Source organism: Pseudophryne corroboree, chromosome 1 (genome assembly GCF_028390025.1).
Source record: "Pseudophryne corroboree isolate aPseCor3 chromosome 1, aPseCor3.hap2, whole genome shotgun sequence".
In the NCBI taxonomy this organism is placed as follows: domain Eukaryota; kingdom Metazoa; phylum Chordata; class Amphibia; order Anura; family Myobatrachidae; genus Pseudophryne; species Pseudophryne corroboree.
The window spans coordinates 78,248,010-78,269,470 of NC_086444.1; the positions used below are offsets into that span (position 1 = coordinate 78,248,010).

The 21,461-nt window shown below is 47.3% G+C and overlaps 1 protein-coding gene across 3 annotated transcripts in view; it reads left to right on the forward strand.

The window, feature by feature from the left end:
• The window catches only part of SPEF2 (sperm flagellar 2), an 853,267-nt gene that overhangs the window by 571,630 nt on the left and 260,176 nt on the right, over positions 1-21,461 (forward strand). For all 3 annotated transcript variants that reach the window (XM_063960786.1, XM_063960790.1, XM_063960798.1), the window contains one exon: positions 452-639. In XM_063960786.1, the coding sequence (XP_063816856.1) occupies positions 452-639 (188 nt within the window). The remainder of the gene's footprint in view (positions 1-451; positions 640-21,461) is intronic.

A 21,461-nucleotide genomic window follows, 5' to 3' on the forward strand; every position in this document is an offset into this window, starting at 1 on the left:
TCCTGTTATATGACCTCCTGACTGTGTTCTCCTTCATGTTATATGACCTCCTGACTGTGTTCTCCTTCCTGACATATGACCTCTTCAGTGTGTTCCCCTTCCTTCTATATGACCTCCTGAATGTGCTCTCCATCTTTCTATATGACCTCCTATGGGTCTGTCCTCCTTCCTGTCACATGACCTCCTATGAATCTGTTCTTCATGTCATTCAGGGTTGGACAATAATGGGCCTCCAGCTGCTGTGGGATTACACATCCCAGCATACCCTGCCACAAATTTGCTGTCAGGGCATGCTAAATCTGTGGAGGGACATCCTGGGATGTGTAGTTCAACAGCAGCTGGAGGACCACATATTTCCTATCCTAAATGTGCTTACATTTCCCACCACTCCATATAAACTTGATCTGCTACTTGTGTTAGTTAGAATGAATACTTTGGTTATGTGTTCCAGGCCCTACAGAAACAAGCCAGGCTGGACCATGAGGAGCAGATGCGGAAAATCCTGGAACTCTATGACCAGCTATCAGCAGAAAGGGCAGAGGCACGATACAAGAAACATTACTACATCTGCCAAGGGATAATGAGCCAGATTGTCGATCTCGTTACAAAAATTGGGGAATACCGAGAACTAACCGATAGGTAACACCCAGCATTCATCTTGTTCCGCAGCATGCTACAAATGTCATTTTATTATGTTCCTTCCCTTCCAATTAATCATTTGGATTATTTTCAGGCTTGTCCAATCTGGACACCATCTGGCATCTTTTCTTTGCATTTATCTGCAAGTGCACCAAGGTCCTCGGGGCCTAATTCAGCATGGGACGTAGAAGTGCGGAAATCGCTATTTGCTGATTTCCGCTCTTCTGTGCATGCGTGCAAGGACTTAGATTGCGATCACACGTGATTGCAATCTAAGTCCTGTCGGGGGGCGGTGTTGCGTGGGGGCGGCATTGCGTTTAAGTCCTGTCGGAGACGGGACACCCGGCATTCAGGGCGGCCTTGCCTTGTGCTGGACGGCCCCCCCGCATGCTAGAGAAATGAGTTGTATAACTCATGCTGAATTAGGCCCTCCATTGTCTACCCACCTCACTGGCCAAACTGCAGGTGGATCCGGAAGCTCTTTGCTCTGGCCAAGTAGCAGGATTGGTTTATTTGTGGCAGCAATTGATTTGTACAGATGCAGGCTTGGACTGGCCCACAGGGGTACAGGGGAAACCACCGGTGGGCCCCACTGCCTGCGGGGCCCACCTCCTGCTCTAAGGATCAGGTTCCAGACTGTGCACTTGAATTATACATTATACATATGTTACCTTATACTGGACTATGGTGTATTTCTCCTTCATCCACTAGGGGCCACTGGAGCGTAGTTACAATGGGGAAATAGTAGGCAGTAATTGGGAGCTGGCACTTTAAAATTCTCACACTGTGGCTAGCTCCTCCCCTACTATCTCCCCTCCAAGCCAGTCTTAGTTTAGTGCCCGAGGAAGCTGGTTCACTTGGGTTTAGCTGAAGATTTTTTTCTTTTTTCTTTATTATTTTATTTTTCTTTCACACACTCACAGACTGGCAGCTCTGCCACTGCCAGTCTGCACCGCGGGAGCTGCCGGCGGGGTCCCATCGCAGCTGCGTGCGGCTCGGGATGGGCCCCGGCTGAGGGAGACACTGAGCTCTCCTGAGTTGGCCGGACACCGCTGCGTGCGGCGCGTGTCGGGGCCACTCCATCCAGCAGAAGATTCCGGCAGCATGGCAGCGGTGAGTATCAAAAATGGCCAGACACCGCTGCGTGCGGCGCGTGTCGGGGCCGCTGGGTCGAAACGCCTGACGGAAGGAAGCGGTGAGTACAATCTCCCCCCCTCCAGACTGATGTATGTTTTTACATTTTTCAGTTTCAGTGTTTTAATACATGGATGGACAGGCTCCCCTATACTCTCCAGTCAGACAGGCTGGAGTGCATAAAAGGCTTACTAATTTGAAATTGGCGCCATTATGTGGGGGGCGGAGCTTCAGCCCGCTCTGTAAGCGGGCTCAGCGCTCTTCACTCCCCGGCTGCAGCATACAGGCAGCCGGGTGATACATTTACATATATCATATATCTGTGTAATAATTAGCATAGCTCTCATGGCAGAGTGGTAACACCTATGGTTACGATGCCCACGAGCTAGGGTTCGATTCCAGCAAAGGACACACTCTCCCCGGCCGCAGCATACACACTTACAGGCAGCCGGATGATAGTGCGGTTTTAATTTGAAAGTGACCGGAGCAGGGGGGCGGAGCTAACTCTCGCTCCGTTCGGCGGGCTCAGGCTTTCCGCTCCCCGGCCGCACATCGCTCCCCGGCCGCAGCATACAGGCGGCCGGGGGATGCATGGGCGCTTTCCGCTTACTATACAGCGGATTTGAATTTGGCGCCGAAGCGGAGGGGGCGGAGCTAACTCCCGCTCTGTACGGCGGGCTTTCTCCGCTCCCCAGCCGCTGCAGCATGACGAGACGCCGCTCCACAGTCCCCCGCTCCCCGGGCCACTGGAAGCTCCTTTCCTCTCCTGGCTGTGCAGGGAGGATTCTTTACATGTATAAGGTATGAGGGGGGTGAAGCTTATTCCCCCCGGTGGAGGCTCCCAGCTCTCATGGTCTCTAGGCAACACACCTGTCTCTGGAGTTTGTAGCTTTTCTGTGCAGTGTGCTGCAGAAATATTGTTACATCTTGCTTTGGCTACATTCCTCCTGCAGGGGAGTCCTCTGCCCCATTTCAGACATTTAGAGGAATCTGCTCTATTACAGGAGCTGGGACTCAGCTCATTGATAATTAAAAATCTACTGTGCAGTATTTCTTTACCCTACAAATACACAGTATTTATCTACCCTATTAGGTGCACAGTATTTTTCTACCCTATTAGGTGCACAGTAATTATCTACCCTATTAGGTGCACAGTATTTATCTGCCCTATTAGGTGCATGGGTTCACTGTGGTGTGTGTATATAGATATATATAGATATGTTTGTATATATATATTTAAGTGTGTGTGGGTATGTATATAGATATATCCATACAATACCATATATAGGGGATAAAACAAACACTTCCGCAATGTTTTCTAGAAACAGAATACCCCACCTTGCCACATAACATTTTCACCCATCTTTTCTCACAGGCTGGTCACCATTTTGAAAAGCCAGCGGAACTTCCGAGAAACATCGGGTGCACCTTAATTAGCGGTACACTAGAATGTGTGTAAGGCATCAGACAAATAGCGCTGTGGCTCAGTACGCTAGTAGCGGGTATCTGAACAGGGGTTTGAATCCAAACAAAACTTTAAGGAGAGCTCCTATAGCCTAGGGCTAAGACTCCTGTCCCACAGCGCAGCGCTACTGGTTCAGGTCTCCGCTGCTCCAGAAAGTTTATTTGAATCGTGTCGGTCACTATGAAGGGTTAAACATGCTATATGAATTGTTATGTGTTTGAATAGACACGTACGCACTCTCTACAAGATGCCTTTGTCTGTTTATATAATATAAGGCTTGTGTGTGTCTTATCTTCAAGGTCAATTACATACTAGATCAAAACTGTTACTTCTGTGTGTTACTAAAATATCCTGCATGTAATGTCGTATGCTACTTCTATTTATCCAATCATATGCTTGCACATATTGTATACACCCATGTTTCTTTTCTATATAGTACGCTGTAATTTATTAAATAAACAGAGTGATTCTTAACTACATGGTGTCGTGTATTATCTGTAACGTTAAGGATTGCTCTCACTGACGTCAGTGGCCATCACATCGAGGTAATCAAAGAGAGGTAGGGATCCTTTCAGCTGGGGGCTCTATGTCCGGAATTCAGTGATCGTCCCTGAATGGTAAGAATAGAGAATTTATTGTCTATCTTTGCCATACAGGATTGCGGTCATACACTGAAGCTGAATCCGTGTCAGTGTTCCGGGAACACGTGACAAGGTAATATTTAAGTCCGGGACTTAATATTACGAAGTTTTATGTAAAAACATAAAACAGGTATCAGGGATACCATAGAATCTTTAATGTCTGGGACTTAAAGATACGTCTGAGAAAGGACCAGGAGTCCAAGCGCAATTCTCCAAAGACGTTAGTATCTGGGATACTTAAAAAAAAAAAAAAAAATATATAGACCTGGGGTCTATACATAACGTAGATTATACCTCGATCTGATCGTCTATATATATATTCTTGTATGTTGTAGTGAGATAAGTTCTTATATTTGGTTCAGACGGCTGGTAAGTTTTCGTCTGCCAGATATCTTTACTCAAAACTCTTTTCTTGCTTCCTGTTTAAAACGCTGTATTTTTCTGACATCTTGTACGAATGGTAAGCGTACCCGTCAAAAGATTTCATGTTCTCATTATACAGATAATATTGTGATATTGTCAATGACTAATTAACTGGTGTTAGCTAATGCATGCATAGAAAGTTTTTAAATTGCATTTTTTGTTGTGAAATTGCATAGAACGTATTTTTGTTGTGAAATTGCATAGAATGTTTTTTTTGTAAACTGCATTTTTGTTGTGATATTGCATAGACAGTTGTTATAAGTTGTTGTAGAAATTGCGTAGAAAGCTGGTGTAGATTGTATTCTTTACTATGGGAGGGGGTCAGAGTAAGACAGTCATTTATCCTCCACCTTTACCAGGAGAGACATGTAAGGAGTATGTAGCCCGTAACTCCACCACAGATTATTATCTAGTTAACCCTTGGGTAGATAACTTAGCGGGGTGGACAGAGAAAGTTGGCAGCCCCAGCCCATTCCCCCGTGATGGTATTAATTATCCATTTTATATGGACATGATCAAAGGGCTTTGTCTGGGAGACAAGGAAGCCTGGCCGTGGTATGATCATGACCCACAATGGGACATGACATATATGCGCGCTGGAGGAGAGCAATGGCTCACGATAGCACCTCATTGGTATGACAAAAATATCAAGCAGAAACAGCGTAGAATAAAATCTGTAACTTCCCGACTACACAAAGCTGAGGAATTTAGAAGCAACAAGTTTCTGAAAAACTCTTCTCCTCCGCCCTACAGTCCCCTATACCCCTCCTTAAAAGACACAGATCTTTTAGCTGCAGTTGCTTTGTCACGAATGCCGATGCAAAGGGGAGGGGGAGGAGGGTAAGGGGAAGGAGAAGGAGGCTCAGTTGCTTTGTCACGAATGCCGATGCAAAGGGGAGGGGGAGGAGGGGAAGGGGAAGGAGAAGGAGGCTCAGGAGGAATAGCCCCCCCTGACAGTACCCTCCACATAGACGTAACCACCCCCGCCCCTAGTGCCCCTACTCCTAACAGACAAACCGTCTCCCGCCGCAACGCTGACTTAACTATTGCTACTGACAACCCTCTCACCCCCTCCACAACGCGATCCGGCACTGGTTTCCTCGGTGTCGCCACCCACCTGCCCTTCATGACAGTAGGGGATCAGTTGTTAAAGAAACCCATTGAAATAGAGGATTTAGACAGAATTGTTAAGAACTGTCCCAAACCCACTGTTGCACCTGACGGCTGCATAGCTTACTTGAAAAAGGCTTGCACAGGACGCAGCTATACTCAAGAAGATATGAAGCTGATCATAGATGGGGTTATAGACCATTACAACGGGTGGGATTGGAAAAAGATTCCCACCATAAACACTCCTACCACCCTTAACGATGCCGTTCGCTACCCTCTCAATACTGAGGACGGTGTAACGGAGATGTGGAAGGAAATTGAGACCCATATGAAAGAGATTTTTAAAACCCGGGCTTCTCTTCCCATTGCCGTAGCATGTAAACAAAAGCCCACTGAAACTGTCACTGAGTTTTGGAAGAGGTTTAAAAAGTGTTGGTCTGAAGATGCAGGTCTCACTCTTGTAGATACAGACCATTTACTAATTTCTACCTTTGTAAATAACTTGTTGCCATCTGTTATGGTCCCAGTTAAGCAAGGTGTTTCTTCCTGGACCTCTGATAATATTAAGGAATTTGAAAAGCACTTATATGAAAAGGAAGCTGCAGGATGCTTTGATGTTAAAAAACCCTTGCAGAATGCCCCAACTCATAATTACCAAAATCAGAGAGGTCGGGGAGATAGACGCCAGCAGCACTCCACTGGCCCACCCCGTAATCCAGCCCGATATCAAAACCCACAAGCCAGGCCACCCCACCCCCCTGACTCTGCCAGCAGGAAACAAACCTCCTGCTTCAACTGTGGAAGGGACGATCACTGGGCAAGGGATTGCCCTTGTCCCTCACAAAACCACCGACAGCCCCAAGCTCCGGCTCCCTCCCGGGATCATCCCCGACAGTCACACAACAACCCCTTTCAGGATCATGTCCGATTCCGAGTTGACTGGCAGGACCCCTCCCACTGACGGGGCCCGGAGGAGGGTATCCCAGCCTTTGCCCAGCTCACCAGACACTGGAAGGACCCACCGCTACTAACCTTGATTATAGGAAAGAGAGCAATCCCTTTCCTGGTAGATAGCGGGGCAACTACTAGTGTTTTGTGTGTCGACCTGTACGATGGTCATTTGGTAAAGACTGCTCCTTCAATGGGAATCAATGGGATACCCACAGATGCTTACCTGACAGATGCCCTTAGTGTCAGAACCACGGGAGGCACATACTGTATATGGGTAAACACAATTTCTCTATCGTCCTAAGTGGATGCTGGGGTTCCTGAAAGGACCATGGGGAATAGCGGCTCCGCAGGAGACAGGGCACAAAAAAGTAAAGCTTTACTAGGTCAGGTGGTGTGCACTGGCTCCTCCCCCTATGACCCTCCTCCAGACTCCAGTTAGATTTTGTGCCCGAACGAGAAGGGTGCAATCTAGGTGGCTCTCCTAAAGAGCTGCTTAGAGAAAGTTTAGTTTAGGTTTTTTTCTTTACAGTGAGTCCTGCTGGCAACAGGATCACTGCAACGTGGGACTTAGGGGGAAAGTAGTAAACTCACCTGCATGCAGAGTGGATTTGCTGCTTGGCTACTGGACACCATTAGCTCCAGAGGGATCGAACACAGGCCCAGCCGTGGAGTCCGGTCCCGGAGCCGCGCCGCCGACCCCCTTGCAGATGCTGAAGCGTGAAGAGGTCCGGAAACCGGCGGCTGAAGACTCCTCAGTCTTCATAAGGTAGCGCACAGCACTGCAGCTGTGCGCCATTTTCCTCTCAGCACACTTCACTGGGCAGTCACTGAGGGTGCAGAGCGCTGGGGGGGGGCGCTCTGAGAGGCAAATATAAACCTTATACAAGGCTAAAAATACCTCACATATAGCCCATAGGGGCTATATGGAGATATTTAACCCCTGCCTGACTGGAAAAATAGCGGGAGAAGAACCCGCCGAAAAAGGGGCGGGGCCTATCTCCTCAGCACACGGCGCCATTTTCTGTCACAGCTCCGCTGGTCAGAACGGCTCCCAGGTCTCTCCCCTGCACTGCACTACAGAAACAGGGTAAAACAGAGAGGGGGGGCACATTAATGGCTATATATATATATATTAAAGCAGCTATAAGGGAGCACTTAATATAAGGATATCCCTTGTATATATAGCGCTTTGTGGTGTGTGCTGGCAGACTCTCCCTCTGTCTCCCCAAAAGGGCTAGTGGGTCCTGTCTTCATTAGAGCATTCCCTGTGAGTTTGCGGTGTGTGTCGGTACGTGGTGTCGACATGTATGAGGACGATATTGGTGTGGAGGCGGAGCAATTGCCAAATATGCAGATGTCACCCCCCAGGGGGTCGACACCAGAATGGATGCCTTTATTTGTGGAATTACGTGATGGTTTATCTTCCCTTAAACAGTCAGTTGAGGACATGAGGCGGCCGGACAATCAATTAATGCCTGTCCAGGCGCCTCAAACACCGTCAGGGGCTGTAAAACGCCCTTTGCCTCAGTCGGTCGACACAGACCCAGACACGGGCACTGATTCCAGTGACGACGGTAGAAATTCAAACGTATTTTCCAGTAGGGCCACACGTTATATGATTTTGGCAATGAAGGAGACGTTACATTTAGCTGATACTACAGATACCGTAAAACAGGGTATTATGTATGGTGTGAAAAAACTACAAACAGTTTTTCCTGAATCAGAAGAATTAAATGACGTGTGTGATGAAGCGTGGGTTGCTCCTGATAAAAAGTTGATAATTTCAAAAAAGTTATTGGCATTATACCCTTTCCCGCCAGAGGTTAGGGCGCGCTGGGAAACACCCCCTAAGGTGGACAAGGCGCTCACACGCTTATCCAAACAAGTGGCGTTACCCTCTCCTGAGACGGCCGCACTTAAGGATCCATCAGATAGAAAGATGGAAGTTATTCAAAAGAATATATACACACATGCAGGTGTTATACTACGACCAGCTATAGCAACTGCCTGGATGTGCAGTGCTGGAGTAGTTTGGTCAGAATCCCTGATTGAAAATATTGATACCCTAGATAGGGACAATGTTTTACTGTCGTTAGAACAAATAAAGGATGCATTTATCTATATGCGTGATGCACAGAGGGATATTTGCACACTGGCATCTCGGGTGAGTGCTATGTCCATTTCAGCCAGAAGAGCCTTATGGACACGACAGTGGACAGGCGATGCGGATTCAAAACGTCACATGGAGGTTTTGCCGTATAAAGGGGAGGAGTTATTTGGAGTTGGTCTATCAGACTTGGTGGCCACGGCTACTGCCGGGAAATCCACTTTTTTACCTCAAGTCACTCCCCAACAGAGAAAGGCACCGACCTTTCAACCGCAGCCTTTTCGCTCCTACAAAAATAAGAGAGCAAAGGGCTTGTCGTACCTGCCACGAGGCAGAGGAAGAGGGAAGAGACACCAACAGGCAGCTCCTTCCCAGGAACAGAAGCCCTCCCCGGCTCCTGCAAAAACCTCAGCATGACGCTGGGGCCTCTCAAGCGGACTCGGGGACAGTGGGGGGCCGTCTCAAAAATTACAGCGCGCAGTGGGCTCACTCGCAGGTAGACCCCTGGATCCTGCAGATAATATCTCAGGGGTACAGGTTGGAATTAGAGACGGATCCTCCTCATCGTTTCCTGAAGTCTGCCTTACCAACCGTCTCTTCCGAAAGGGAGAGGGTGTTGGAAGCCATTCACAAGCTGTACGCTCAGCAGGTGATAGTCAAAGTACCCCTATTACAACAAGGAAAGGGGTATTATTCCACTCTATTTGTGGTACCGAAGCCGGATGGCTCGGTAAGGCCTATTCTAAATCTGAAGTCCTTGAACCTCTACATAAAAAAGTTCAAGTTCAAGATGGAGTCACTCAGAGCAGTGATAGCGAACCTGGAAGAAGGGGACTTTATGGTATCCTTGGACATCAAGGATGCGTATCTACACGTTCCGATTTACCCCGCACACCAGGGGTACCTCAGGTTCATTGTTCAAAACTGTCACTATCAGTTTCAGACGCTGCCGTTCGGATTGTCCACGGCGCCTCGGGTCTTTACCAAGGTAATGGCCGAGATGATGATTCTTCTTCGAAGAAAAGGCGTATTAGTTATCCCATACTTGGACGATCTCCTAATAAGGGCAAGGTCCAGAGAACAGCTGGAGACAGCTTTAGCACTATCTCAAGAGGTGCTAAGACATTTAATCCCGACAACTCGTCTGCTGTTCCTAGGAATGATTCTGGACACGGTTCAGAAAAAGGTTTTCCTTCCAGAGGAAAAAGCCAAGGAGTTATCCGATCTGGTCAGGAACCTCCTAAAACCAGGAAAAGTGTCAGTACATCAATGCACAAGAGTCCTGGGAAAAATGGTGGCTTCTTACGAAGCAATTCCATTCGGCAGATTCCATGCAAGAATATTCCAAAGGGATCTGTTGGACAAATGGTCAGGGTCGCATCTGCAGATGCACCTGCGAATAACCCTGTCACCAAAGACAAGGGTGTCACTTCTGTGGTGGTTGCAGAAGGCTCACCTATTAGAAGGCCGCAGATTCGGCATTCAGGATTGGATCCTGGTGACCACGGACGCCAGCCTGAGAGGCTGGGGAGCAGTCACACAAGGAAGAAACTTCCAGGGAGTATGGACGAGTCTGGAAAAGTCTCTTCACATAAACATTCTGGAACTAAGAGCAATCTACAATGCTCTAAGCCAGGCGGAACTTCTCCTGCAAGGAAAGCCGGTGTTGATTCAGTCGGACAACATCACGGCGGTCGCCCATGTAAACAGGCAGGGCGGCACAAGAAGCAGGAGTGCAATGGCAGAAGCTGCCAAGATTCTTCGCTGGGCGGAGAATCACGTGATAGCACTGTCAGCAGTGTTCATCCCGGGCGTGGACAACTGGGAAGCAGACTTCCTCAGCAGACACGATCTTCATCCGGGAGAGTGGGGTCTACATCCAGAAGTCTTCAACATGTTAATAGACCGTTGGGAAAGACCAATTGTAGACATGATGGCGTCTCGCCTCAACAAGAAACTGGACAAATATTGCGCCAGGTCAAGAGATCCACAGGCAATAGCTGTGGACGCACTGGTAACTCCTTGGGTGTACCAGTCAGTGTATGTGTTTCCTCCTCTGCCGCTCATACCAAAGGTATTGAAGATCATACGGCAAAGAAGAGTAAGAACAATACTAGTGGTTCCGGATTGGCCGAGAAGGACTTGGTATCCGGAACTTCAAGAGATGCTCACGGACGAACCGTGGCCTCTACCTCTGAGAAGGGACCTGCTACAGCAGGGTCCCTGTCTTTTTCAAGACTTACCGCGGCTGCGTTTGACGGCATGGCGGTTGAACGCCAGATCCTAAAAGGGAAAGGCATTCCAGAAGAAGTCATTCCTACCTTGATTAAGGCACGGAAGGAAGTCACCGTGAAACATTATCACCGCATTTGGCGAAAATATGTAGCGTGGTGCGAGGATCGGAGGGTTCCGACGGAGGAATTCCAACTGGGTCGTTTCCTACATTTCCTGCAATCAGGATTATCTATGGGTCTCAAATTGGGATCCATTAAGGTTCAAATTTCGGCCCTGTCAATATTCTTCCAAAAAGAATTGGCCTCTGTCCCTGAGGTCCAGACTTTTGTCAAGGGAGTACTGCATATACAGCCTCCTGTGGTGCCTCCGGTGGCACCGTGGGATCTAAATGTAGTTTTAGATTTCCTCAAATCCCATTGGTTTGAACCATTGAAAAAGGTGGATTTGAAATATCTCACATTGAAAGTGACTATGTTACTAGCCCTGGCCTCTGCCAGGAGAGTATCTGAATTGGCGGCTTTATCTTATAAAAGTCCTTATCTAATCTTCCATTCGGATAGGGCAGAACTGCGGACTCGTCCGCATTTTCTCCCTAAAGTGGTATCAGCATTTCATCTGAACCAACCTATTGTGGTGCCTGCGGCCACTAGCGACTTGGAGGACTCCAAGTTGTTGGACGTTGTCAGAGCCTTAAAAATATACATTGCAAGGACGGCTGGAGTCAGAAAATCTGACTCGCTGTTTATATTGTATGCACCCAACAAGTTGGGCGCACCTGCTTCTAAGCAGTCGATTGCTCGTTGGATTTGTAACACAATTCAACTTGCACATTCTGTGGCAGGCCTGCCACAGCCTAAAACTGTAAAAGCCCACTCCACAAGGAAGGTGGGCTCATCTTGGGCGGCTGCCCGAGGGGTCTCGGCATTACAACTCTGCCGAGCAGCTACGTGGTCGGGGGAGAACACGTTTGTAAAATTTTACAAATTTGATACCCTGGCAAAGGAGGACCTGGAGTTCTCTCATTCGGTGCTGCAGAGTCATCCGCACTCTCCCGCCCGTTTGGGAGCTTTGGTATAATCCCCATGGTCCTTTCAGGAACCCCAGCATCCACTTAGGACGATAGAGAAAATAAGAATTTACTTACCGATAATTCTATTTCTCGGAGTCCGTAGTGGATGCTGGGCGCCCATCCCAAGTGCGGATTATCTGCAATACTTGTACATAGTTATTGTTAACTAATTCGGGTTATTGTTAAGGAGCCATCTTTAAGAGGCCCTTTCTGTTGTCATACTGTTAACTGGGTTTAGATCACAAGTTGTACGGTGTGATTGGTGTGGCTGGTATGAGTCTTACCCGGGATTCAAAATGCCTCCCTTATTGTGTATGCTCGTCCGGGCACAGTACCTAACTGGAGTCTGGAGGAGGGTCATAGGGGGAGGAGCCAGTGCACACCACCTGACCTAGTAAAGCTTTACTTTTTTGTGCCCTGTCTCCTGCGGAGCCGCTATTCCCCATGGTCCTTTCAGGAACCCCAGCATCCACTACGGACTCCGAGAAATAGAATTATCGGTAAGTAAATTCTTATTTTCACTGTAATACCTGAATGTCCAATTAATCTTCTGGGAAGGGATCTTCTTAGCAGGCTCGAAATCTCCATTCTCCCTTCACCCACTGGCAGTGGCCTGGAGGTTGAGTCCCCACACCTACCGGTGTGGGAAGCAACAGACATTACACCTGATTTTGACAAAGTAAACCCTGCTCTATGGTCGGAGGGTCCCTATGACACTGGCCTCATTCCTTGCACACCATATAGAGCAACCCTGAAACCTGACACACAACCTGTCTATCAAAAGCAATACCCCTTGTCACAAGAGAAGGTTGAAGGTCTTAGACCAATGATACAACAGTTTCTCCAACAAGGCATTCTCAGACACGTAATTTCACCTTACTGCACACCAGTCAACCCAGTTGCTAAGTCAGATGGCAGTGTAAGGTTTGTACAAGACCTTAGGGCAATTAACCAACTCATTGTGCCTATAGCACCCATTGTACCTGACATTAACTCACTCATTTCAGCTATCCCTGCAGATGCTGCATTTTTTTCGGTAATTGATTTAAAAAATGCATTTTTTAGCATTCCAGTGGATGCACAGACACAGTTACTTTTTGCATTTTCTTTTGAGGGCAAGCAACTCACCTGGTGTCGTTTACCCCAGGGCTTCATTGACGCACCTGTTGTGTATAGCATTGTACTCCAGGCCACATTGGGGCCCTGGCACCCTCACCATGGTTCAGTCCTGCTACAGTATGCAGATGATCTGCTGCTCTGTAGTCAAACTGAGGAGGCCTGCCGGGAGGATGGTATATCACTGTTAAACTGGCTCTGTGAATGTGGACACAAGGTGTCCAAAACAAAAATGCAATGGTGTAAGAAGCATGTGGATTACTTGGGTTTTGTGCTCACTCAGGGGGAAAGGAAAGTCAGTCCACAGCGCATTCAGTCTGTATTGGGCCTGGTCACCCCAACTACCCAGAGGGAACTGCTGTCTTTTCTGGGTATGGTAAATTACTGCAGACAGTGGATATCTGATTGTTCCTATTATGATAACATTTTGAGACAAGCCACACTGAAAGACAAACCTAATATTGTACAATGGTCACAAGAAATGTTAACTGCATATGAAAGCTTAAAGTGTATGTTAATGAAAAGTCCGGCACTTGGCCTCCCCAACTATGTACTACCTTTTCATTTGTTTGCAAGGGACAATTGTAAAACCATGGCGGGGGTGCTCACACAGTTTCATGGAGGAAAGTTGCGCCCAGTGGCATTTTTTTCCAAAGTAATGCCTGTCACAGTGCAAGGTATGCCTGCTTGCCTCAGGGCACTTGCAGCCTGTGCAATGGTAACTGAAATGGCCACCACACTCACCCTAGGCCACACAACAATACTTCACACCACTCATGATGTTCTAACCATTTTAAAAGGGTTACACACACAACACATGTCAGCTCAGCGCCTCAGTGGATATGAGGTTCTCCTTTTAAACAACCCCTCCCTCACCATTAAGTATGCCACCAACTCTTCAGGTCCTGCACCCATTCTCAACGCTCTACTGGGGCTCAAAGGTCCTGAAGACCACCCTCCTGAACCCCATGACTGCTCAGCTTCCATTGAGTCAGAAACATCCCCCAGACTGGACATGTCCCCTGTCCCTGTCCCCGACGCGGATGTCATTTTTGTAGATGGTTCCTGTAGCAGACCCAATGACACCACGTACCAAGCGGGTTATGCTATTGTCACTCTCCCTGACATTATTCTGGAAGCACAGCCCATTCCTTACCAGTCAGCACAGGCTGCAGAGCTCATTGCTCTCACAAGGGCTTGTCACCTTTACCAGAATAAACCAGTCACCATCTACACTGACTCCAAATACGCGTACGGCGTCGTGCATGACCATGGGGTCATTTGGCGACGCCGTGGTTTCCTTGGAGCTGATGGAAAAGGCATATCACATGCCCAACTCATCTCTGACCTTCTGCATGCCATAACCCTGCCCTCTGACATTGCAATCCTCCATTGCAGGGCACACACGGGGGGGAAGGATGCAGTCTCCCTTGGAAATGCTCTTGCTGACTCTGCTGCCAAACATGCGGCCTCACAGCCCATCACTCAGGCCCACATGTCCATCATGACCCCCCCAGCTCTCGACAACCACTACCTGATCACCCAGTTACAGGCCTCAGCCTCCAAAGCCGACCTAGCTGACTGGACTTACCCAGTTTTGCAGAAGAATCCTAAAACAGGATTAATCTGCAAAGAGGGGAAACCTTGTATACCCCAGTCCAGTGCACCCTTGTTTATTGCCCACTACCATGGCATAGGACACCACAGTAAGGCAACAACTACCTTACTCTTACGTAATGATTTCTATGTCACGGATGCCAAGTCATTAGTAGATCAGTATGTCAGTAGATGCATCACTTGTCTGCGAAACAACCCCAACAACCCTGACAAGGCAAAACATCAGCATCTTGAATACCCCACCACACCCTTTACACACCTGCAAATTGACTTCACCCATATCCCAGGTACTGGTAAACAGGAGTATGCCCTGGTCATTGTAGACATGTTCTCTCGATGGCCAGAGGTATTCCCCACTAAATCTGAGGATGCAAAGACAGTTGCTAGGATCCTAACTCAGGAAATCATCCCCAGATGGGGGTGCCCATTGCAAATCAATAGTGATAAAGGCTCCGCCTTTACAGCAAAAATTACACAGGCTCTGGTAAAGACCCTGCAGGTGGAATGGAAATTCCACATCCCGTATCACCCGCAGAGTTCAGGGGTCGTAGAACGCATGAATAGGACCCTCAAAGACAAGCTTAGGAAGGCCACAGGGGGTACCTTCCATAAATGGAAGAAGGTCCTTCTTATTATCCTAGCAGAGATCAGAATGACCCCACAAAAGACTCTGGGTTACTCCCCATTTGAAATACTAATGGGTAGGCCTTTTCCTACACCCTGGGCTAAGAAACCACTAGTAATACAGGAAGGAGATCTAGAACTTATCAGAGAAGAGTATGTCAGGTCCCTGATAATAAAACTGAATGAAATTGAACATGAGGTTGTTTGTAAAAACCCTTTGAATCCACAGGAACCTACACACCCCTTTAAAGTCGGAGACAGAGTCGTGGTGAAGGTGCTCCCCAGGAACAAGAGCCCAGGAGACTTCACCTATGGTCCAGAGACAGAGGTCGTAGCAGTTACCCGAACAGCAGTCCTGACAGAGGAAAGTCCTACCTGGATCCATGCATCCCGAGTAAAAAAGGTTCCTAGACCAGACCTAGAGAGGGAAGCAAGTGATTCCAGTGAGGTACGAACCGGGGCAGACAGCCCTGACCTCCCACCTAGCGAAGACAGAAGAACAGAAAACGATGAAGAACCTGCCCCCTATCTCTATCCTGGGGACTATCTCGATAGCCCTACTGGCCCTCATTCACCTCACAATATGTGAAGTCAGCATCACACAAACAGATGGGGTCCCCACCTTGTGGTACAATTCCTCTAACACACACGTAGCCACATATATCCTTGACTATTTTATGTTCCCCAAAATTGCTGATGACAAATATTATATACAACAAAGGAGGAAATCAGGAATGTCTGAGACAGTATATATTTGTGTTACTGACGAATGGTACTATGACATTAGATATTATGGATCTAATTGTAATTCCTGGGAAGCTGTGGGGTGGAATACAGGAACAGATTGGGGATATCGCCCATCAGCTGCCAGAAACAGATATGGTCAACATCTGAACCTACTTCAAAGATTGTCTATTCATAAAATGGAAGAGGGCCCAGACTCATATCGGTTCAGGCTAAACATAGTGCATCCCAGCAACCGGGATAATGCAACTTATGTAGTTGGTATATGGTGGCAAGCAGGGTACTATAGTGCAAGACAAAGGTTTTATTTATGGGATATGTACAAAAACCCAAAATACCAGCCTAAAATTGCTCCCCAAAACAAACCTTTAAAGCCCCATATTGCCACTTCTAAAGATATGGTGGCTATTACTAACCCTACCTTTGAAGACACCCTAGCTATTGAAACTGGTTTCTCTGACATTAATTTTTGGTTGGAATGGATGAAGTATAGTGCTAACAAACACAATAAAAGCAACTGTTATGTCTGTGGCAAATCTAGGCCCCACCTAGGTACAGTGCCCCTTAATATACCCCTAGAACAGGAAAATTGTTTTTTCAGCCTTTTTAATGACACCAAAACAAATGACAGTCAGTGCGAAATGTGGAAAAGGGAATATCCCATATTGTCAAAAAATCCCAACCCAGGAAATACCATAACCATATATCCTGGAAACTATACCTGTTATACATCTAACATCACCCCAGGGAGAAATTTAAAAACCTTCCCACCAGGGTATTGTGCAAATAAAAGAACAACTGTTTTAGTCAACCAAACTAGATCACTAGGCGACATTTATTATATATGTGGGGATATGAAGCTTAGAACTAAATTAGACACACCATGGTATGGTGAGTGTGCCCTGGCCAAAGTCATAATGCCACTCCTAATGATCACCGATGACCCCAATCCTCCCTCTAATACTCCTGCTAATCGAAAGAAAAGAGCACTCCCAGGAGGTAGCTTTGACCCCCACGTGTACATTGATGCTATAGGGGTCCCAAGAGGTGTTCCAAATGAGTTCAAAGCTAGAGATGAGGTGGCTGCGGGTTTTGAGTCATTGTTCCCTATAGTAACTGTAAATAAAAACGTAGCCTGGATTAATTATATATATTATAATCAACAAAGATTTGTTAATGATACCAAAGATGCTCTTAAAGGTATAGCTGAACAGCTAGAAGCCACTTCCCAAATGACATTTCAAAATAGAATGGCCCTTGACATGATTCTAGCAGAAAAAGGCGGTACATGTGTTTACATTAGTAAGGTGGAAGGCTGTTGTACATATATTCCTGACAACACTGGTCCCAATGGTAAGGTTACTTTAGCCATAAACAAGTTAGAAACCTTATCCATAGAACTCAAGAAAAATTCAGGTATTGATAACCCATGGAGCCAATATTTTGGGTGGTTTGAAAATTGGAAACAGGCTCTTGTGCAAATAAGCATATTCATACTTGTAACTTTAATTCTTTTAGGCATTATAGTTTATTGTGTAATTCCCTGTGGAAAGAAACTTACCTCCAAAGGCATTGATAAGGCCCTGATGTACTATGATATAACCACCAGTCCTGTCACCTCCTCTGATAGTAAGGGACCCGACGATTATGCCCAATATCTCAAGAACTGGAGGAACAAGAAAGGAGCCTCACTTAAGAATCATGTCATATAACAATCATGATTCTAAGAGGGGATTGAAGGGTTAAACATGCTATATGAATTGTTATGTGTTTGAATAGACACGTACGCACTCTCTACAAGATGCCTTTGTCTGTTTATATAATATAAGGCTTGTGTGTGTCTTATCTTCAAGGTCAATTACATACTAGATCAAAACTGTTACTTCTGTGTGTTACTAAAATATCCTGCATGTAATGTCGTATGCTACTTCTATTTATCCAATCATATGCTTGCACATATTGTATACACCCATGTTTCTTTTCTATATAGTACGCTGTAATTTATTAAATAAACAGAGTGATTCTTAACTACATGGTGTCGTGTATTATCTGTAACGTTAAGGATTGCTCTCACTGACGTCAGTGGCCATCACATCGAGGTAATCAAAGAGAGGTAGGGATCCTTTCACACTACACATTATAGCGCAGACCTTACATAGGGCTGTGTTTATTTAACCCACCTTTTCTCCTTTCGTTTGTCTCACCTGGGATAGTCAAAGAATTCCCTCTTAGGTGTGAAGTATGCGGTGGAGCCATCTGCAGAGACCTCCACGCACCTGCAGGACACTCCTGTTTGAACAGCTCAGATTATACAGGTAATGTCACTGGTAACCAGAGACCTTGTACGTCATTTCACCTCTCCAGGTTTCTAAAGGAACCTTGCTAACCTTCCATGTTACAATACTGATGATGTCTGTTTTCTGTGGAGTCTGAACCAGTGTCTCAGAATATCCAGGTGCATTATACAGCAGTTTGTCTGAGACTGCAGGTAAAGGAGGCGGACACGTCAAGTCCATCAGGGTTCGACGCCGATGACGAAATGACAGCGACTGGTCCAGTTTCGGATGAGCTGGGCAGGCTCCGGTAGACGGCCGGCAGACACCCGAATACACAATTTCAGGTATCAAACAATGTTTGTTTTCCTATCCTTTCCCCGCAGACGGCAGGAAAGGGTATCAGAACCTCTCCAGGGTATACCCCTCGATGTATCGCCGGTCCAACAAGCTGCCGTTTTCCTGAGGCAACCTTGCTCAGGGATCCATCGAAGACATATACGGCAGCAGGTTTCTACCTTGTCCGGAGCAGGTAGGTTGTGGAACAATTGTCCTCTAGGTTACAGGATGATTCGCATCCGGATCAATTGATACTTTGGTACGGGTCAGAATCACGATTCTGCTTTATGTTCTTTGGAGGTCTCCACGTCTGCAGTCTCGGAACCTGCATTTTCGCTTTGGGCTGTCTTAACCCGACGACCTCTGGGGCTGCGACAGTGACAGGTGAACATGAAATCCTACGGGGCAGATGGTTCAGGGGAAGGAACTTTCTGCAGGATTTCTTGAACCATTGGAGGTAAGTCCACTTTGCTTTCTCCTACTTCTGCCCCAGCTCCAAGACAGACCTTTACCGGTCTTTCCTTTAGATTTTTACCGTGCCCTTTCAGGCTTCCGATTCCACACGGGCGATATCTCTGTCGCCAGGGGATCTCAGAAGAAGAAAAAAAAAAAAAAAAAGCTGAAGCAAAGGTTCAGCATCCTCGGTCCAGTCTGATTTTACATCATCCTATACACACACTAAAGGTCAGACTTTCCTACCACCTGGAGGGTCCCAGGGTAGGCGCAGGTCGGTGGAAGAAGGCTTGGGCGGTTACAGACTAGATTTGGGAGTACAACCGTCTCGGGAGTCCCTCTGCAGGGGTCGGCCGATTTACGATGACAAGAGAGTCATAATGCAGGCGGCGCTCCATATGCTTCTAACCGCAAAGGGTGTTGATCCCTGTTTTTTACATATCATTTGAATCGGGACAGTTCTCAGGCCTTTGTTTTCTTTTCACGTTCCGAAGCCAGTTGGCTCGGCCAGGCCTATTCTGGCCTTAGAATCCTTTCAGTCTGTGATTGCTAGTTGAACAAGAAAGGGAGTTTTACGCGTCCCTTGTCTTCAGGGATGCCTGTTTACTGATTTCCGTTGGGTTTCCTCATCGGGCTTTACTCAGTCGCATTACAGGATTCTCATTTTCACTGTAAGTCCTTTTCTTTCGGTCTCTCTTCCGCTCCCACAGGGTTCAGGAAGATCACAGAATAACTCTTTTTCAAGGGGTTGACGTTGGTTCCCTAATGGGACAATCTACTGCTACTATCCCACTCTGTACATTACGTGGCTTCTGAAGATCCGATTTATGCTCCTCATAAACGTTTTCTCAACAGGGTCCGTCGGAGGATTTTTCCTTCCTCGGTACCAGGTACTCTATTTCTTCAGTCAAGCTGCGACGCAATGAGTGGTCGCCTACATTCCCCTCTGAGCGGGGGACAACAATCTTCTTTCCAGATCAGGCCACCAGGTCAGACTCCTGGGTGAGGGAACATTCCCCGGAGTTTTGTCAGCTGGTCTGCTGTGGGCGGAGATTTCGAATCGACCTCAGGGCGTTCTAACTGACTCTTTAACCCTTTACTACTCACCGACGTGAGCTCTGGTGGCAGTAGCCGAGGATGCCCTCAGGGCTCCTGGGAGTTTCTGGTTATTCTATCCTGCCTCCTTTTCTATTTCTACCTCACTTTCGGTAACACAGGAGGAGAATATGCGTGCTAGTCCTCTCGGTGGCTCTGGTTGGGCCACCCATGACTTGAAGATACGGCTACAACTGTTGTCGGTAGAGGAGCCTTGGCTCCTACCTCGACTGGACTGTCTACTTCAACAGGGTCCTTTTCTTTGTTCAATCTTACACTGGTTTCATTTAACCGTGTGACTGTTCACGAGCCCTCAGAAGGGAGGAGTTCCCTAGTTCGGTTAGGCCTACTAGGCCCCGATTTCAGAAGTCTGTTACCTCTTCTCGCTTTTGCCACTTTTGGAAAGCTGTATGGGACATAATAAGGATAAAAGGGGGTTTTCCCCTTCTTTCAGTTACCATTCAGCCGTAATCTTTGGTTTCTCTGGGAGGTTTTGCTCCGCTGCGCTTCAAACCACATTGACCTGAATTTTCGGTCCCTGCCTTTTTCGGTTTTCTTCCAAAAGAAATTAGCCTGGCGCCCGTAAGTTCGGGCTCTCTTTCAGGGAGTACTCTATTAGCAACTCCCCCGGCTGAGCTTCGGCCTCAGCGGTCGTTTCTCCCAAAGGGCATGTCCGTTTTTCATATAAATCTGACACTAGTGTTTTTCAGTCCTCTTTGACTGTTGTCAGGGCTCGCTGACTTTCTCTACAGAGGTCTTAGGCTATTCGACGAAGGGTTTTTTCTTCTTTATTCTGTACGATGCTCCCTTACTAAATAGCCAGGGTCCCAGCATATGCTGGGCTGTTGGATACATCTGACCATCAGACAGTCTTCTTGGCGGTTGCTCGGGAGCCTCCGTTTTCCATTTCAGCGCACTTTACGTGCGTGGTGGGACCTTCGTGGGCAGCTGCCCGTGGGGTCTCCATGAATACTTTAGGTCGGGCGGCTACTTGGTCCGGCCGTCATACGTTTGTCAAATTCTACAAGTTTGACACTTTTGCGGCCTCTGCATCACAGTTTGGCCGAGCGGTTTTACAGGACTCTCAGCGCTCTCCCACCCGTTCTGGGAGCTCTGGGACGTCCCCATTGTAACTACGCTCCAGTGGCCCCTAGTGGATGAAGGAGAAATCAGGATTTTGGTACTTACCGATAAATCCCTTTCTCCGATTCCACAGGGGCCACTGGACGCCCGCCCAGCGCTGTTCCTCCTTGTTTTTTGCTTAACGGTTTGCAGATCACCATATGACTGCTTGTTGAGTTCGGGCTAGCCGGTTGTTTGTTAGGTTCTGTTCCAGGTTGGGTTTGTGTTATCCTGGGTTACAGGGCGTCATTAACCTCCTCTACCTTACGGTTTGTTTATTACAGCTCTCCTCGGGCACAGTTTT